Source organism: Centrocercus urophasianus, unplaced genomic scaffold (assembly GCF_019232065.1).
Source record: "Centrocercus urophasianus isolate 14NV4802_14NV808 unplaced genomic scaffold, USGS_Curo_1.0 seq_36, whole genome shotgun sequence".
In the NCBI taxonomy this organism is placed as follows: domain Eukaryota; kingdom Metazoa; phylum Chordata; class Aves; order Galliformes; family Phasianidae; genus Centrocercus; species Centrocercus urophasianus.
Window position 1 is genome coordinate 5918075 of NW_024884933.1, and position 18497 is coordinate 5936571.

General features: G+C 49.1%; 1 protein-coding gene across 3 annotated transcripts in view; it reads left to right on the top strand.

Annotated features, from left to right (window-relative positions):
- Positions 1-18497, top strand: part of TP73 (tumor protein p73) — a 31131-nt gene that overhangs the window by 4058 nt on the left and 8576 nt on the right. For all 3 annotated transcript variants that reach the window (XM_042831568.1, XM_042831567.1, XM_042831569.1), the window contains exons 2-4: positions 272-367; positions 1093-1216; positions 7817-8062. In XM_042831568.1, the coding sequence (XP_042687502.1) occupies positions 309-367; positions 1093-1216; positions 7817-8062 (429 nt within the window). In that variant the 5' untranslated portion in view covers positions 272-308. The remainder of the gene's footprint in view (positions 1-271; positions 368-1092; positions 1217-7816; positions 8063-18497) is intronic.

Consider the following 18497-nt stretch of genomic DNA (forward strand, 5'->3'; position numbering starts at 1 on the left):
AAAAACAGGAGGGAATGATATTCTGTGACATGGTTTTGTAACACAGCATTTGCAACCTGTGTTATCATAATCTGAGTTCAGTGCAGCTGACCTGGGTCTCTGTGTGTGTTGCAGGAGTAGAGCAGTGTAAATGCTGCATTCGATCATCCACTCCATTCCTGTGCTGAACAAATAAAATACCTGCATATCCAGGTCTTTAAGCTGCCAGGAAAAAGGAGACATTTTGTTTGCACTCTACAACGCTAACTTTGTTGTTTTTCTTTGTGCCTAGAGTGATTTATCCTTTGCCAGACTCCCCCTCTGTGAAGATGTCCCAGTCCTCTCCTGCTGATGAAAGTACAACATTTGAACACCTCTGGAGTACACTGTAAGTGTCATTTGGTCATGTGTATTGAGGCAGACGTGCCTCTTTGCCATGAAATCTGTATTAGCACATCTAATCAATATGACATGAAGGGACACTAGCATCTTTCACGTGCACCAATTTTCACATGTTCCTTTCCTGCATTCAGAATTGTGTTCCCAGGCTCTGAGCTGCCAAACTACTTCGCCTCGATGATGCTAGCCAGCCAGAAGCTGGAAATTTTGCATACACTGAATGCAGGGCCCCACAAAGTAGTTCCCAGGTTTTGGAAACTTTCTGAGGGTTGTGCAACCATCAGCAATTTCAATTTCCATCATAAATGCAAAGGAATGAACATAGCAAAGGGCCCCATTGCTGCTGCACTCTTGCACATCAGAGGTCAGCATCTGGGCACACTTTTTGTATAAGAAAGCAAAGGTCAGCAATGCCTCTGCAGTTATTGTGGGAGAGGAGACACCAACTCATCTTTGCTGCAAGGGGAGGAGGCCACGTGCAGTGTTGTGCCTGCTGGGAAGCTCACTGCCCCAGCAGCACAGCATCAACCCTCACCCATGCCCATGTAACACTGCACACTGTGGAAGGGACATCCACCAGCAGTAACCACCAGAACCAACAGCCGACCAGCCTGGGCTGGGCATGGCCAGTTTTCCTGAACTGTAGCCCTTGTTGCTGGCGCAGGCTGCACAGGAGAGCTGGAAAGCTGACCATCTGCCATTGCTTGCTCACAGGGCACCAGACAGCACCTACTTCGACCTCTCTCCATCCGCTCATACAGGCAACAATGAGGTCTCCAACCGCACAGAGATCACAATGGATGTCTTCCAGATGAGAGGCATGAATGACTCTGTTATGGTGAGTGTGCTCAGACTACAAGTGAGAGATACATCAGATACAAACTTGTTTTTCTCCTAGTGATTGAGTGGCTTCAGGGTAGGAAATGGAACTTACTTATTCATAACTCAAAACAGAAACACTAAAGATGCAAAGCTGCCATCGTTTGGTTCAGTGTCCAATAACCTGTAATAAAATGACTGTAGTGCAGTTTTGCAGTCATATGGTACAGTAGTTGGTAAAATAGTGGCTACATGTTAATACATTTTGCTGGACTCTCCTCCTGTTTGGGAAGGGCTTTTAAAGACAGAGTCTTTAAAATTACTCAATTTGAAACAGCACTGAGACAATGCACTAGAAATAACCCCCTCAAAAAGACCAGCTTGCTGTCTCTTCTGAAAGCCAAAGGCCTGGTTTGCACAGCACACAGTAACTACAGCTCATCTGGCATCAGGATCTCCCTCTGCCCAGACAGGCATTAGAAATCCACTAGCAGGCATCCTCAAGGCAGCGTGAGCCTCTATGATGCTCCCAGCATTAATGCTCCTTCCCCAAGCAGCCTGGCCTCCCACCAGCATCCCTTCAACATGCAGCAGCTCTGGCCATTTCAGCATCTCCCTCCACAAAGCCCACTTCGCTCCTCGCCAGCTTGCCTCCCCTCCCCCAGCCTCTTTTTCCCTCGCTTTTAGCTCACTTTCCCTCTCTAGCCAGGCCTTTGTTTGCAGCGGGGCAGGAGCCTGGCAGACGGCTCAGGTGGGGGCTGCAGTGTTAATTGCAGAGCTTCCAATTGCTGCAGAACTGAAGCCCCCTTCAGCAGGAGCCTGGTGCAACCAGGCTGTTCCCACAGCGTGCCAGGGCTGGGGGGCTTGCAGGGGTGAGGGAGCTCAAATTAACGATCCAGGAGTAAATATTTATATCGATCCCATTGTGCAACTCAACACTGTGCTGCTAAGCTCAAAATGAGCTGAGCGTAGCTTTTGCTAGCTGTCATCACCAAAACACATGGCAGACTGACATGTATGAAAACAAATAAACAAATAATGTGAGCTACTCAGAACAACAGCCACCCTTATTTTTTTTCTTAAAGATGCCAGCTTCAGCTCATGCAGTACTTAAAGCTTGACTTAGGATGCTGCTCTGACCTCTTTGTGCTTGGGTCCGTGCACACAGGGTAGAGAGGCAAGTGATGCACACTGCCTACATCTTTGAAAATATGATCCACTACTCTCTGAACTGCCCATCTGCTCCAGTATGCAGACTTGCACAGTGGTGTCTGGCTGAAGCAAAGACCTTTCAGCCCTCTGCCCTGAGTTAGGAGGAGACCTGACTGACTGCAGGCTTTGTGCTTCCAACCTCGTGCCCTGCTTCCAGCCAGCAGTTCAGTAAGCACCTCACCTTCTTAGATTTTTTTTTTAAAAAAAACAGATCATCTCTCAATGAAACAATTAAATCCAGTGAAGAAAGGTGGGATGACAGAGAGAAAAAGAGCATTTGTTGCTGGATTTTCATGTGACACTGGGACACGGGTGGCTACCTGGTCTCCAGGAATTTTTGTCAGTGAGACCTCCAGTAGCATTTAAGCCAGGGTAGCTCCAGTCCAAGCTGTTCACATGGTTTGTTATTGCCACTGATACGCAGTGGGAAAGATTCCCCCAGCCTGGGGTGAATAGAGGGACAGAGTGGTGCTCTTAGAGCTTCAAGTGAGAACTGGAACGATCTCAGGGTCACTGCATCAGCACGGCCACCTCAGTCTGCAGGTGAAGGGTGCCGATCAGGTAGGTTTTGAGTCCAGCAATGCTGCAAGCAGCTTTCTGGAATTAAATCTGGCTGGGTTTAATTGCAGAGTAGGACCCCCGCTCTCCCCTTGGTGGGACTGGCTGGTGCAGCCTCGTCCATCACTGGGCAAGCTGGGGCCTGCCCTGCATTTTAATGAATAGTCATGAGGGACAGAAAGGGGTGGGCCCCGTTTTGTTGTTGGATGCAGCTAGTTGACAGAACTAAGGGAGATGAAAAAGGCAAAAAAGCCAACAAACCGCACGCAGGTGGCCAGTGCTGCATCCCTGGCACTGCCTGCCCAGTCCTGCACCTCATGCTCCAGCACTGCGTCTCCCTGGTTGGCTCCATCTCCTCCTGACCCCATGACTCCTCTGCCGGGACAGTTCCCACTTGTCTGTAAATCCCAAGAAGACTAAAATGTTGTACATCAGTGACCCGATGCAGCATTATACCACGGTAGGTGCTACTCTTTGTTAATGGTCTTACCTCGTTGCTTCTTGCTTGTGCCTGCTCCCTGCCACTGCAGCAGGAGCTCAGTTTGTGTCCTGGCTCTGCTTCCAAGCCGTCACACTGCTGCCTGGGATGTGCTGGGGATGCACTGGACATAGTGCTCCTCTGTATCTGAGGCACTTGGCAGCTCAAAGAAAATGAACTGTGCCTACCTAGGATTGTTGCAGCTTCACTAGCTCAGTCCATGCTTCTTTCATGTTTCGTCTGCTCCTGTGTTGCGCTCTGCAGAGACCTAGGCACGATTTAAACCTTTCATGTAAGCAAGCACAGGCTCTCTGTCTTCTTTGTACGTGCAAATTGTACACGCTTGCATTGGAGAAACCTGGCTGAAGGCTAAGGGAGTTGTGAGCATCCCTCGGTAGAAACACTGCCTGCCAAGCCCAGCTTAGTTTTCTCCTCAGACCTTCTCAAGCACAAGGACTGCAGTTCCTGACAAGCACCCACATCCCCAAAGCAGCTTTGCCTTTCCTGGTTTAAAGCTGCTGGGAGGGGCGGATGCAATGGCACCTGTGCTTGCAGGTGATGTAGCCTCAGCTCTGTCCTCAAGTGGTGAGATTGCTTTCTTAGTCAGAAGCCTTTTGTGTCAGCTTTCTGGCATTCAAAAAATTTAGATGCAGATGTAGTTACTGATAGAAGGATGCACTGGTGTGCTTCCCAACCAGAAATTATTTGATTTCTCCTGTTTGTCATACACAAGTAGTGAAAACCACACATGTACTGTGTTGCTCTGCGCTGTAGTGCTGCTGCTTGAGATGTCCTTTCTGCAATCATGTGCTTATTGATGTGTGTGTATAAACACATGTATATATTTGCACGCATACATACACAAGCACTGTGTTGGATTTGACAAACATACAAACACTCTTGCTTGGATTTGTCTGTTAAGGGAATACTTCCAAAACCTCCTCAATCTTAAAAACCAAGTCAGTCATTGTACACATAGCACTTGGCTCTGAGTATCGCTTCCAACAGGCTTATAAATCCAAGAAACTGGGGCCTTTGCCTGTTGCTTTGTAACCCAACTGTGCTATGAGCAGGATAAATCATAAAACATGCAGAGAAACATGCAGTGTTAGTTGGGGTGAAGAAAGTCTGAAATGAAATTTCCTGTAATTTACAAAGGCTGGCTTTCCCACCTTTGGATGCCCTGAGCATCAGCTGCCTTGAATGAGTCTGGTTCATGTGTTTCAGGTGATAAGAGAAAGCACTCTTTTATGTCACGTACAACTTCACTTTAACAGAAATGACTGAGTGCTGTTCCAGGCTGGGGTGCTGCTCATGGGTCTGCTGTGAGGTTTCTGGTTTGAAAAGGGAAGTCTCTCTCCCATAGGGTGGTCATGATGCTCTGCTCAGTTCATCAGCCTTGATTCAGCCTTCCACTGAGCTCCATTGCCACGCACCTCAGCCCCGCACAGCCCCAGCTCTAAGCACTGTAATCTCAACACATCCCACCAGGACTGCTTTTTGTTTTTTTTTTTCCAGGGGACACCTCACCCCTCTCTGCACTGCGGCTCTGGAGCAGATTTCTGTTAGCAGATTTCACCAGGAGGCAAAATGCTTCCTGTTTATTTCCCATTTTGACAGGATATGAGTAACTGGGACGGCACCCGCTCCTGATGTGCCTGACAGTGCAAACCCAACCTGCTTTTGTCTGACTGTGCCCTTACGTGTGCTACGGCAAGTCTGAAACTCAGCTTGTTTGCTTGTCGAGTGAGGAACGCTCGCTTCCCATTTATTCCTAAGAAAACACCCATGGCTGGGTACAGGGTGTGTGCAGAATGTTCCCTGAAGCCTTTCCGTTGTCCCAGTCATCACAAGAGAACAAACCTGCTCAATCTTGATATTCATGGATTCTTTGAGCTGTGGAATGGCTGTGCTGCCGTAACGAGGACAATCCTTTTCTCCTTGAGGATCTCTTCTCATGCGATGCTTTACATCTCCCACCCAGCTTCCAGCCAGTGTCACCATCAGGGCTGCGTGTCCCCGAGGTCCCTGCTGGCAGCTGGCTGTGGTGGTGTGGCCGTGGCTTCCCTCCTGCATCCCTAAATGCCATTTTGCTGAAGTTTCTCATGGTTTTTTCTCCTGGTAAAATCTGGGTTTGTGGAAAGCCCGGATGGGGGTTGTTTAGCAGGGCTATTTATAGTGCGGCAAGAAGAAATAGAGGGGTTTATGCACATATTCTAGGGGACAAAATGGCTGTATTTGTAAGAGCAAGTCGGGTCTTGTTCAGCATTCCTCCAGTTAGTTACAGACTCCAAGAACCTTATGATAGATGCAGACAACAGGAGAACTTTCCTGCAGAAGGGTGATTGCGTTTAAGCCATTATACCTCGCACGCGTTTGGGTGAGGTGTGGATCCCAAGTTAAAACATGTCTCCTGATTCCTGAGTCGTGAGCCTTTCAGCCTGCAGCCTTCCCAGGGAGCAGGCACATCCCCAGCCTGCTGCTGTGTCCGGCTCACACCACGCTGCCCACCAGGCTTCCCAGAGCTGCTCAGCAGCTGATGGCACAATCCCCACCGTGCAGGGGGACGGGTGCAGGTGAGAGCAGGGTGGGATGTCCCAGAGGGGATGCAAGCAGTGATGCACTGACACAGGAAAATACGCAGAAAAAAGGAAAAACAAAACAATTGGCCTGATTTTCAGATGAAAGATGAAGGCTATTTTAGCCATGCTACTTTTGAGAATGCAACTTTGCGTAGGCAGTACCCACAGATGAAAGTGCTGCTGGTTCTTATTGGAAATATCTGATAATCACTGTTCAAAAAAGGAATAATGAAAAAAAATAAGGAAAGCAAGATTTTGGCTCGGCACTTTGGAATAAGAGCCAGTAGGTGTATAAATGAGATGTATAAATGCTCTGTGACCTTATTTGCAGTGTGCTGCATCACAGCCGTGCACTTTGTAGTTTGAGGTTTTCCCCACATTAAACTGACATCAGTGAAAGCCACTGAAAGCAAACACCCCAGCTATGAAACGAATTACACAAACCACCATTCAGATCTGGTTCTTCGTATTCGTGGAAGGGAACTCCTTCCAGAAATGGCACCCACATGTACATTTGTGATAAGTGAACGAGTGCAGAAAAAGTCTGATTTGGAGTAATGCCATCACGATGGTTGCAATCTGCTAGCAAGCAAGGCAGGAGCTCTGGGGTTTGAGGTACTGACTGGCATTTGGGGCATGTTGTCAGGGTGCTGAGGTGAGCTGGTGGTCATGCTAACATGTAACAGTGTCTGCAGGGGCTGCACTGCTGCCTTCTGTTCTATTGCAACTACAGCTTTTTCTGTCTCTGCTCTAGGGCTTTGAATTCTGCTTGAATTCTGCAGCTTTTCCAAGTGGAAAGAGCACTCTGCAAAACCAACATTTCCATAAAGATCTCTGGAGAGCTGCAGGCGGGAGGCATTGCACCAGCCTGGGCTGCGCAGAGCAGATGCTGCATTGCATCCACGGCTGGCAACATCAGCAACTGCCACCAACTCAAGTGCTCAGTGCCACGCAGGATGCAGAGCTGTGGCTGTGGGGTGCTCACCTGGGGATGCCAGGCTGCTGCTGTGCTTGAGCTGCTTTGTGGCAGGGATGATGTGGCGTTAGAGTGGAGGTCAAAGCCTTCCTCCTTCTGTCTTCTGGATAGAAGACCTCTCCTCCACACTGGCCGCCAGCACCCTCAGTTCCAGGCTGAGCCCAGAAGCACAGGGTCAGTTGGTCAGTTCTCCGGTGACAGTTGTGGTTGGTACCCGTGCTACCTCTGCCCTGCGTGAGGTCTGGCCACAGGCTTGGCTGGCGTTATCAGTGCTGTGAGGTCTGGCACTGAGCAGTCCTTTACTGGAAATTGGTAACACTGATGAGGCTGGTGAGGTTCCAGGAATTTGCTGAGAACCAACCTGCTTCGCTTCAGGGAAGAAAAGAGCCTTCCTGTGGTCGTGTGTGCAGTGCCGTGGTCATCGCTCCCCCTCAATGCAGTAGGACTTTTCCCACATCTTAGCAAAGCTCAAAAAAACTCAGGTCTGTTCCCCCTACTTGCAAAAGAATTGTTTTGCATGTCAAATGTGCTAGAAACCTGGGGATCTTGGCATCGTGCTGCCTCCAGTGAGGGTGAAGTTGATAAAAGGGGACGACTTAAATGTATTGAGTTTATCCTTTACACAAGTGGTGACCTGTTTAAAAAACAAACCAACCCAGAACAACTATTTTGGTTGACTTTCCAGCACGCTGGCCCTTTAAGGAAGCTGTAACAGGACACCTGAAGTCCTGAAGAAGTGTAGCTGAGGTTTCCATGTCTCTAAACTGGCTGGTGTTTTCTTTTTTTCCCTCCTCCCCTTTTCCCTTCCTCCAGTCCCAGTTTAATTTGCTGAACAACAGCATGGATCAGAGCATCGGCAGCAGAGCAGCCTCCACCAGCCCTTACAGCTCCGAGCACACCTCCAATGTCCCAACGCATTCACCCTACTCGCAGCCCAGCTCTACCTTCGACGCCATGTCCCCAGCTCCTGTCATCCCCTCCAACACTGACTACCCAGGTCCCCACCACTTTGAGGTGACCTTCCAGCAATCCAGCACAGCCAAGTCAGCCACCTGGACAGTAAGTTGCATGTGTTCTTCAGTTCACTAGTGAGATGCTTGCTATTGTAGGCAGTGTTTTCAGCCAGGCTGCCACAGACACGTGTGTGCCTGGGTGCTGGTGGTGTTGGGATGCTCAGGGAATACTGGTGTGTGGCACTGCAGGATGTGTGGTTCTTGCACGGCCACCACTGGTGGGGGCTTTGCCTGCACAGGTGACCATGATAAGAAAAAGCAGGCAGAAACACCTAATGCTTTCTTTTAAGGCTGTTTGTTGTTGCTTGTTTGATCTTGTTTAGTTTAGGTTTTTTTTTCCAAATGGGTTAAACACAGTGATTTGAATATAATCTCTGCTGCAGAAATTCCATGGACTACATGTAAATGTCCCTGAAGATCACAAAGCTGGAAAAATGTGCAGGGAGAAGTGCCTGCCTTGTTCTCATGGTGCTTCCCAAAGCATTTTCCAGTGACTGCTGTCAGAGGTGATGCAGCAGGCGAGATGAACCGCTGCTCTGTTCTGTTGGGGCCATTCTTAGCTTTGCTTTAACTTCTTATTTTCACTTTTAATCCTCTTTTATGCTGTATCAGAAGAGTAATGTTACCTCTAGAAGCCACAGCAAATTAACAGAGTACATATTTATTTACAAAGAAATGGCTACACGGCATCATGCATGCCATGTGGGCTCAGTACCTGGTACTCTGGGGTACTGTTGGTCTTCTTGTGTGTCCACAGACAGACAGAGGAGTCCTCTGCTCTAATCAAGAATTAACTTGAGCATTGTACAGCTGCTTTTCTTTTTGTGGGAAAAAGTCCTGAAGTCACAGGCTGGCTCCTGGATGTGTGTGACTGTATTTTTAACTCACATCACTTGTGGCTGTAGTTGAAGGCAGTTCTGCTGTGGAGGTTTCCCTGCTGCATGGTGGTCACCTCCAGTCCTCATCACTGCCATTTGAATGTCTCCAAGAGCTCTTTTCAGATATGCTTGTGGCTTTTCTTTTCCGTGGAAGAATGTTTGCAGAGCAGAGAGGCTGTGATGAGACAGGTGACACAAAGAGGGAGTAACAGGGTTTCCTCTGCTGCTGTCATTTGACATTATCACGGTACAAGCAGAGCTGTCCAGGAGTAATGTGTCAGCCCAAGGTGTGAGAATGACTTGTATTTTTGGAAGCTGATGTGCTTAATTGTTAAGAAAGTCCTTTCCATAGTAGACAGAAAGTGTCTTGGGATGCTTTTCTGCAGACTGAGCCCAGGACACGGCGGGCTTACAGCGCTGCGGTGCTGGCGTAGGAGCTGCACATGTGCTTTGTACTGAGGGCATAAGAGTCTGCAGCAGTGCCGTGGTCTGTCCGAGCTGCAGTTCCATGTGAGATGAGTTCTGCAGCCAAGTGCTGCCCTTCAGGCACTGTTTGCTCCTGGTGCTGCAGGGACAGTGACACCCAGGCAGGGTGAGGAGTCCTCATCCCTACTGTGAGGGCAGGCAGCACAGCACGGCGCCGTGCAGCTTCACGCTGACAGCTCGGCTCACTGCAGCACAGCTCAAGCAAGCTGCTAGAGAGCTCACATTTAAATTGAGATCAATCAGTGGCCGGGGCTGAAAAGCAGTTTCCCTGTGTCTGGTCCATCAGCTCCAGCCCTCACTGCTGACATGTGCTGACCGATGGTTGGGATGAGCACCATGATCAGGTACAGCTTGCCTTCCTAGGAGTGGTTGGTCCGGCACTCTTTGTCACCGTCTTTCCTTGCAAGATATTGCTAAATGATGCATTTGTTAGGTTTTAACTAAACTGAAGGTCTTCTGGATAGGATGTGACTCTAGTCCACTCTTGCACATGTTGGGATAACTCACATCAGTTAAATGTAAAGCCGCATAGGAACTGCACAGGAAAACAGGCATTCCCGTGCCACAAAAACCACAGAGGCACACAGAGAAAGGAGCAGATGTGGCCACAGGACAGACGTCCTGCTGAAACCTCTGGGGCAATGCCAGCCAGATAGGTAATGAGTCGAAGGAGGAGGCACACTCCTTGGTGTGATTTTGAAAAGTGAAGCATCTGAATGGAAGCCAAAGGCACAGCAGTGTGGTGTTTCTCGTCCCAGCTGTCCTGTTACAGAGGGAAGAGACAGGGAAGTGTCAGATGCTTGCTGCTGTCCCTGGCTGGACGTTACTGGGAGACAGCTGTGTGATGGCGTGGGCACATCTGTGGGGCAGGGTCAGGCTGGGTGCTGCAGGATACCCTTGGGCAGCACGGAAAACAGGATATGTTTGTGCACGTTTAGTATGGAGAGCACCTATTAAAAATACATTCTGTGCTCACCTTTAATTAGCAGTAAGGAAAGACCCTTCCTTTATCCCAGCTGCATGTTGCAGCTGCACGGAGTAAATCACAAAAAGCCACAAAGGTGGCTGGTTGTCCCCAGAACACCAAAGGAGGGAGCAGCAGGAAGCCCCCGGAGCCCATCCCACACGGTGAGCACGCCATGCTGGCATCTCTTGTGAGCTGCAGTGTCCTTGGTGGGGATGACATGTCCTGCTGCTGACTGCATCCCAGGCCACAAGTGCCCCATCACTTCTGGGGCAGGCTGCTGCTGTTTCTGGAGGAGAGATTCAGGCATGTCCCAGTTCAGCTGCTGAAGCTGCACTGGGCATCACCCACACAGTGCTGCCTCCTGCGCAGAGCCTTCTTGCAAGCACAGGTTGCTCTCCAGACAAGGAGTACTGGTTCTATTCACTGGGAGACAGCAAGCATACAGTCCAGCTCCTGATATTGCAGAGCAGTGGTAAGGAATCAGGGATCTTTCTTGACTAACCAAACTGAGCCCTGACTATCTCAGCATCGCCACGTGCTGTCTGCAGCCCCGTAGCTGTTGTGTCTTTCTGCTGGGAGCTGCACTAGTCAGGAAGGGGTTGCTTTGATTCTCAAGCTGTTGCATTAAGATCTCCTTTGGATACTGGAGCAGCCATGCCACATCAGTTCTGAGCAAACCCTTCTAACCCAGCACCTTGGGGAAGTGGCCAGACTCAGGACACCCTTGGCCAATATGCTGTGGCAGCCTCCCATGCTGCAGAGAATGCAAGCCACCAGCCAGCACCAGGAGCTGACATTTCAGAGCACCAGACCAGGCTTCACTGCACCACTGCTGAGCCTCACAGAGAACAGGAGTGTGCCAACAGCACCTTGCATCTTGGAGAATGTGGGTAATGGTTTGAGACAGCCACCATCAAAGGACTTTTAAAGGGCTGCAGACTGCCCAGGTCCCCGAGGTGCTGCCTGCACAATGAGTGGTCCTGCAGAAGTGACAGATTTACAGATTTGCTCCCACTTCTGTCCTATCTGTGCAGCAGCCTGGAAGACGGGGCTGCTTGCTTCCTTCCTCCCTCTCAAAGTCTGCATTAAAATTAGGCTGTTTGAAAATCTGTCCTGGCTGAAGGATGAAATTATTTTAGCAAAACATCACATATTATATACTGTCCATCAGGCAACATACAAATAATGATGTACATACACAGCACGGTTCTCTGCATGAATTAAGAGCACAAATCTAGAAACGTGCAAATAATAATGGGAAAACTGTTAGGAAATACAGGCACTTGTCAAAGAAAGCTGAAAGTTGTGAGCAGTGGAGGACAGTGGCATCTTATGGCTCAGTAATGGTCCAGTCTTTGCTGAGAGAAGCTGAATTCATGATCTGGGTGTGCTAAAGGACGTGCCTGGTTTATTCCTGCAGTTGAAAAGAAACAACTGTAAAATACACTTCTTATTTCATCAGTAGCTTTTGAGTATTTTAAGATTCACTGCACCAAGTGCACTAAGCAAGTTGCAAGCACTGACCATGAATTCCCCTGCATGGCTTCGTCCTCCATCATTTCAGAGCTGAGGGGTGCCCTCCGCTGTGAACGCAAGCCTCTGGTGGATCAGCAGCTCCATCAGCCTCTCAATTTGGGGCTGAATCACCAAGACTCCAAGCAACAAAGAACTGGCCGTGCTCAGGCAGTGCCAAACAAATAGTTCAGTACAGGCAGTCTTGTCAAGTGATTTGATGTAGTTTTTTGATACATAGCACGTAGCCTAACAGACTCCTATTTTTGAAGGCTTTTGCCTCTGAAGGATATTCTCTGGGAAACTCAGTGTTGTCCATTCTCAGCAATGATAAGTCAGCTGGAAAACAAACTGTAGCAGGAATTCATATCCCGTGTTGCAGGGTTCCACGGAACCCTACCACGTGGTTACCCATGGGTTTGGAAATACATACATTAAAGTTGATTAAGTCTGCAGCTCAAGCAAATGATGATAAACAATCTTTTAATAACGCGAGGTGAGACATTAACCGAGTGAATGAGGCTCCCCATTTAGGAAAGGAGGCTCCTGCAGGCTCCTTGGGCTCATGGCTGGGGAACCATGAGGACATGAGTGCTCAGCACAACGGTGTCACTGTGGCTGGGGGAGCTGGGCTGCCTTCACAGACAGCACTGCCCAGACCACTGCCGTGCTGTGTGTGCAGCTCTCATGTCCACACTTCAAAAGGTTGTTGACAAAATAGAAAGGGGTTGGGAGGGAGATCCAAAGAAGATGAAAGATTTGGAGCAGATGCCTTGTAGAGAGATACCAAAGAAATGCATGGCATTAAAGGTCTCCTAGAGAAGAGTAAGGGTGGCTTGATCACAGTCTGCAAGTACCTGCATAGGAGATGGTTTCTGATAGCAGACAGCTCTTTAATCTAATAGAAAAAGACATAATGAGATCCAGTGCTTGGAAGATGAAGCCAGGCAAATTCAGACTAGAAACACAGTGTAAATTTTTTTTTTTTAAACAGTGAGGATAATTAACCATAGGAACAATTTACCAAGGAATGTGGTGGATTCTCCAACTCCTGAAGTATTTAAGTTAAGATTCTACCTATCCTTTTAAAGATAAGCTGTACTTCAAGCAGGTACCATTGGCTCAATCCAGGACAAGAAGGTGGGGGTCTTAGACTTAGCAGTGTAGAAAATCTAAGATCAAAATCTGTTCTTTCCAGCCTTCAAGTGGTGAATTTATAAACTTATGAAATGAACAGGTGGAGAGAGATGAAGACTTTGTGCACAGATTTGGGGCCCACATTTGCCAGAAACAGCTCTGTTCTTGCAGAAAGATGCCAGGCAGCAAATGGGTGGCAAGGTCCTGACTCCCCAGGCTGCCTCTATCCACAGCATCAAGCTCAGCTTTTGAAAATCACAACCAACTCTGACCCAAAGTTGCTGTGCTAGTCTTTTCTGTAGGAAGCCTTCATTTTAATTTTTTAGTGGCCTTCTTATTAGCAGAGAGCAATGAACAGATGCTGAAAATAAGGTTTTCCCTGCATGCTCAAAGCCCCCCTCCAGCAGGCTGTGCTGATGGGGCTGAGAGGAGGATGGAGCCGCAGCCGTGCAAGACGGGGCACGCCAGCAGCCTGCCTGTTTGTTGGAAGCTATCAGGACTCTCAGTTCCCTGGAGCTGCCCATACATGCGAGAGCTGTGAGCAGATCTTGGCTGTTTCTCGCAGGCAGCCCCTCACCACGCCGGCCAGCTGGTAACTGATAGATAATTAGTATTTTTCTCAAGTTGGGTTTGAGGTGGATCAGCGCTCCCTCCTCTCCAAAACACTGCAGTGTGCACCAAAGCCTGCAGACGCGTTAATGGGGTCTTTGGCCCCCCGTGGCCTGGCTGGAAAGGGGCAGCTGTCTGCTTCTCCACCCAGCCCTGGGAGGCAGCTGGGGTCTCATCCCAATGAGGAAACCCCTCACCAGCTCATGTACAGCATCACGCTTGCTGTTTCGGTGCACAGCCAGTGATGCCAGGTCTCTGTGGCTGGAGAGGGTCAGAGCCAAGGTGAGGGTCTGCTGCGAGAGCAGGTGGAATCAGGCAGTTACTCAAAGCAAACCACTGGGGTTTAATTAGACCCAAGTCTGGTTGCTCCATAAATATTGCAGTTGGAGCTTTGGTGCAGGGAAACTGGGGGAGCTGAAAGGGTTACTTTGAAGGCAGCTGAAAGGGAAGGATGGAAATAATTGGGGTTACTGGAGGTAAATTCTCCTTGATACCTGAAGTAAGTTGAAATAGAGAGGCAGTTATAAAGAGGACGGGAAAGTCTTCAGGAGCATCTATAGAAAAAGCTTCAATCTCTCTGGTGGCTTTCTATGTTTTACAGAGGTATCTGTCCAACAGCAGTGGCCTGAAAATGAGCAAATGAACATGGCTCAGTAAGCTCTACATCTGAGCCATAAACACTTTTGTTTTTATCTGAGTAGCTGGGCAAAAGAGCATGGATATTTTGGCATGCCAGAAATAGGAAAGCAACCTCAGCATCAGCCTGCTCCAAAGCTCATTGAAACCAGCCTACTGGAGGCTTTCCATGAGCTTTTGCAGGGCGTGGATGAGGCTCCAGCAGCTCCAGACACAATGGAATTAAGAAAAAAGGCAAAGGAATCTGGTGTGTGATGTTCCAACACGACCCACTATCAGCTCCGCTATCTTGAACGTGTATGGTATGCACAGGTCAAGGAAACAACTTGCTGGCAACTGCCTCACCAGCGGGAAGGTGAGATGGGACATGCCAGGAAGCCAAACTGCTGTGGGGAAGTGGTGCCAGGCTAGAGGACACCTCAAGGTGCCTCTCTGCACCATACCCACGTGGCAGCCCTAAGACATCACTGGTGGTCCAGCATTTGTGAGTATGGGACTGAGGATGTCTGCTAAGTCCCTGTGCTGTGGTGGCCAGAGACTCTTGCTGGGGCTCCACCAGGCTTCTGGAGAAAAGCCCGTGTCCCAGGCAGGTCCTGGTCATTGCAGGGTGAGGACCTGGCTGCTGGTGCATCTCTTGCAGCCATTCCATCGTGCTGTGCCAAGCCCATGTGCACCAGGCACAGGTGGATGCCTTCCTGTTCAGCACAAGTGATGCACAACCTCAGCTTGTAGTAAGCGAGCAGCAAAGAAAACGTTAGGAGGAATTTCTAACTCAGTGAGAAGTCGTATAGGCCGGTGATTAAAAAATGGTTATTAAAAAAAAATTAGAAAGAAAACCCAAGTTCTGTAGTCTGCATGTCTTCCAGGATCTGTCGTAACAGATTCGTCCGAGCCGGTTAACGGTATTTGCGGTTTGCAAGATGCTACATGTCTGAGTAAGATGACAGACACATTATTATCACCTCTCCACTGCGATCTGTCCAAACCTGTCCCAGGATGCAGCTCCGCAGCTGCTTGCTGGGGAGTGCAAGGAAATTAGCAGCCGGAGGCAGCACTTTTCTTCTCTCTCCCTTGCCAGGCTAGTGGCTTTATTGGGATCCATTGACTGCAGTCCTGGACACGTCTTGAGTAAAGCTAATGAGGAGAGTGGAATGCAAAAGAGGAGGAGGAGGAGGCTGGTTGGGAGAAGGGGGGAGGATTTGTGGAAAAAGTAATTGTTGAGCAAATCATTTCCTTCAAGAGAGAAAGAAGGACTTGGCTGCAGCCCTCCTGAAGCAGGCAAGTCTAGACGCTTCGGTGTCAACAGTTGAAGATAAATAAGATTTTATCAGCTCCAAATCTGTTGGGACACATCCTTCTAGCGGTTCTGCTGCCCAGAGTGGAGCAGGGACAGATGGACTTTGCTGGCAGGTCTCTGTGCTGAAGATTCAGGTTGTTTTTTGAGCAAAGATCTTAGCATACGTGAGGAAAGCCCACCTCTCCTGTGTCTCCCTTCCTGCACAATAGCTGCAGGGCTGATTGGGGCAGGAATTTCTTCCAGAGCAGCTTGGATGTGTGCACAGGGTGAACAGCAGCATTCTTAAGCTTAACTTCAGTTTCACTGTGTCACATCTGCAGCTGCATGAGTCTCCATGAATTTCTGTGGAGTATTTGGTCACTTGAACCTTGTAATGCACAAAACATTTCCTTGGTCGCAGTGGCTGCAGTAGTAAGATAATACTTAGAAAGGAGAAATTTGGCTTTTTCTTTCAGTCTTACTGCTCTGGACTTGTGCTACAAGACATTACAGGAGCAGAGAAGCAGCAGCAGCAAAAGAGGTGTCATTGTATTTTCCCTGCAGCAAATAGAGGTGTGCTTACATTGAGAGCCACATGCCTGTAAGAGAGAAAAAACAAGAGAACAAGAATAGGTGCTCTGCAAGTTTATGTAAGCTTAGGGTGGTTGCTCAGTTATACTGCTGCTGTTTATGCTGTACAATCATCCACAAGCCACAGCGACGTGAACCTGTTGTGCTCTGCAAGCACAGTAACAGGCTGTCTGACTTCCTTCTCCAATCAGACATGACTTGAAGAATACGAAGGGCTTCACTAACAGCCTAAAGCCCAGAACAGGGATTGGAGGTAAGGGAAGGAGATGCCTAGAGATAGAACAAATTCAGACTTTTGTGTAGCTGTGAAAGAAACGCTAGGATTGAGATCTTTCAGAGCTGCCACACCAGCACCAGAGATGCTGGGCAATGTGTTCAGGCACCCAGGGGTGCTGCTGGGGCATCAGCCCCACTCGGCTCCCCCTCTTGGCCCCGTCCATGCTTGCTCCCCATATACCAGGGACAGTCCGCTGGCCGGCAGCCTAGCTCTCCTGCAGCACACTCCCAAACCTGCAGGAGCCACAGCTGCCACCAGCTTGTAAAAACTGCACACAAACAGGAATGGTATGGATGGACAGCCTGAGGCCTGCCCTCAAACCGTATGGCAGCGACACAGCCGTGGCAAAAAGATGAGGCGACTGCACCGCTCCTTGAGATGAACACTGCTGTGTTGTTCCGGGGTTCTGATTTTTCACTTGGCAAATCTCCTGTTTTGCACTTGAGGAAGGCACAGTGCCTTGGTGCACTCTGTAAGCCAGGTGCGTGCACTTCAGCTGCACCTCAGGAAGCATCAATAACTGAAAGCACAATTTTGCCCAGCTGTAGATGACCATGGAGGAGCAGAGCACCTGCATGGCACTCTACTGGGATTCTCAAAGCACGCATTTTACTGTCCCTTATGTATACACTGCTTTTCTTGGCTGAGAACACGACTAGACACATAAGAGTCTCCGTGGATTCTGAAAATGCACTGAAATATAACGCTCACTCCCAAAGTGAGCATGAACAAGCAGGATTTCCAAGACCAGGACAGCTTTGCTCTGGCAGTGACTGCAGCAGGGCACGCAGGGAGCCAGGCGCTGCTGATCCAGCACCATGAGCACAGTCTCACAGGATGCAACCCTGATCCTTCTTGCCCAGAGTTATCAGTGTGGAGTTCCTTAAAAGAATAGTTTGTTATTGTTGAAGGATCTTTGAAGGCAATGCTGGAGCTGTTAAGACATGATAAGGTTATCAGCAGAGGCATGCCTGTGTTGAGCAGCAGCGTTTCTCCCTGCGGGGCAATCGCTGTGCTATTTAACAGAGATTTATCCATGTCATAACATGGTATAATGAGAGAATTTGTTACCAAAGAGCTTGCCGTAATGCACCTCTACTCTTCCAGAGCAGTTTTATTTCCCAGGCGTGTTGAGGGCTGCCCGGGAATGTCTACATGAAAGGATCCTTTGACAGGAGTTGTCAGTGTTTTAACACCTGGCAAGGAAGAGCCCCCTCCACATAACCCTTGTTTTGCCACATTGTCTCCCCAAAACAAGAGCATTAAGTCCCCATTGCACCCATGCAAGCAGGTTGTATGGGCTCAAGCCTTGCTCCAGTGCTGCTCTCTCTTCCCATTGCTAGAAAGGCATTGCACCCCTACCGTATGTAAAGGACCAACTAAAAGGTGACACCATGACATGCCCCAACGTCCTACCAGCAGCCTTGCACTCAAGTTATTTGCTTGCTGCAGAGCCCTCAGCTTTAGAAGTAAGCCCTCTGCCCATGAGAGAGCAGAGATGCTTTCTCACTGCGTGGTATTAGGAGCAAAGACTCAGTGGCCATTGCACACCTGTATTTTGGTGGCTTAGGACAAGCATTAACATCCTCACAAACATTCAGCACGGTGGTATTTTTTTGGCATAAAGCACGTGTTGTGGGAATGAGATAAAATGCTTTGAACAGAAGCATGCCCTGCATGCAGGGACTAGCTGAGCTCTGTGCAGCAGGGGTGGGCTCGTGTATAGCAAACAAATTCTTTGTTGGAAAACAGCATGGCAAGGTGGAAGGGAACTGCATCTCCTCACACATGTGCCCTGGACAGCAGTTAGTAGAAGGTGAGGGACAGGCCCTCCTGCCCAGCTGCCTGGGGCAACTTCCCAGTCCCAAACCACTCAGAGAAGTGCAGGGCAAGCACCTGCAGACCCAAGAAAACTCACATGTCAGCCCATCTTCACATGCTGCTACCCTTAGGGCCTATAGCCCAGCACTGTGTTCATCTTCCTCCAGCACAAGAAGGGACTCCGCTACCTTAGGGATGTTTTACCTTGCAAGCACAGCACTCCCCTGTTCTCCCTCTTGCTCCATCCTCAGCTGCACCATAAGAGCAGCAGGATTCTACCCCAACCTGTAT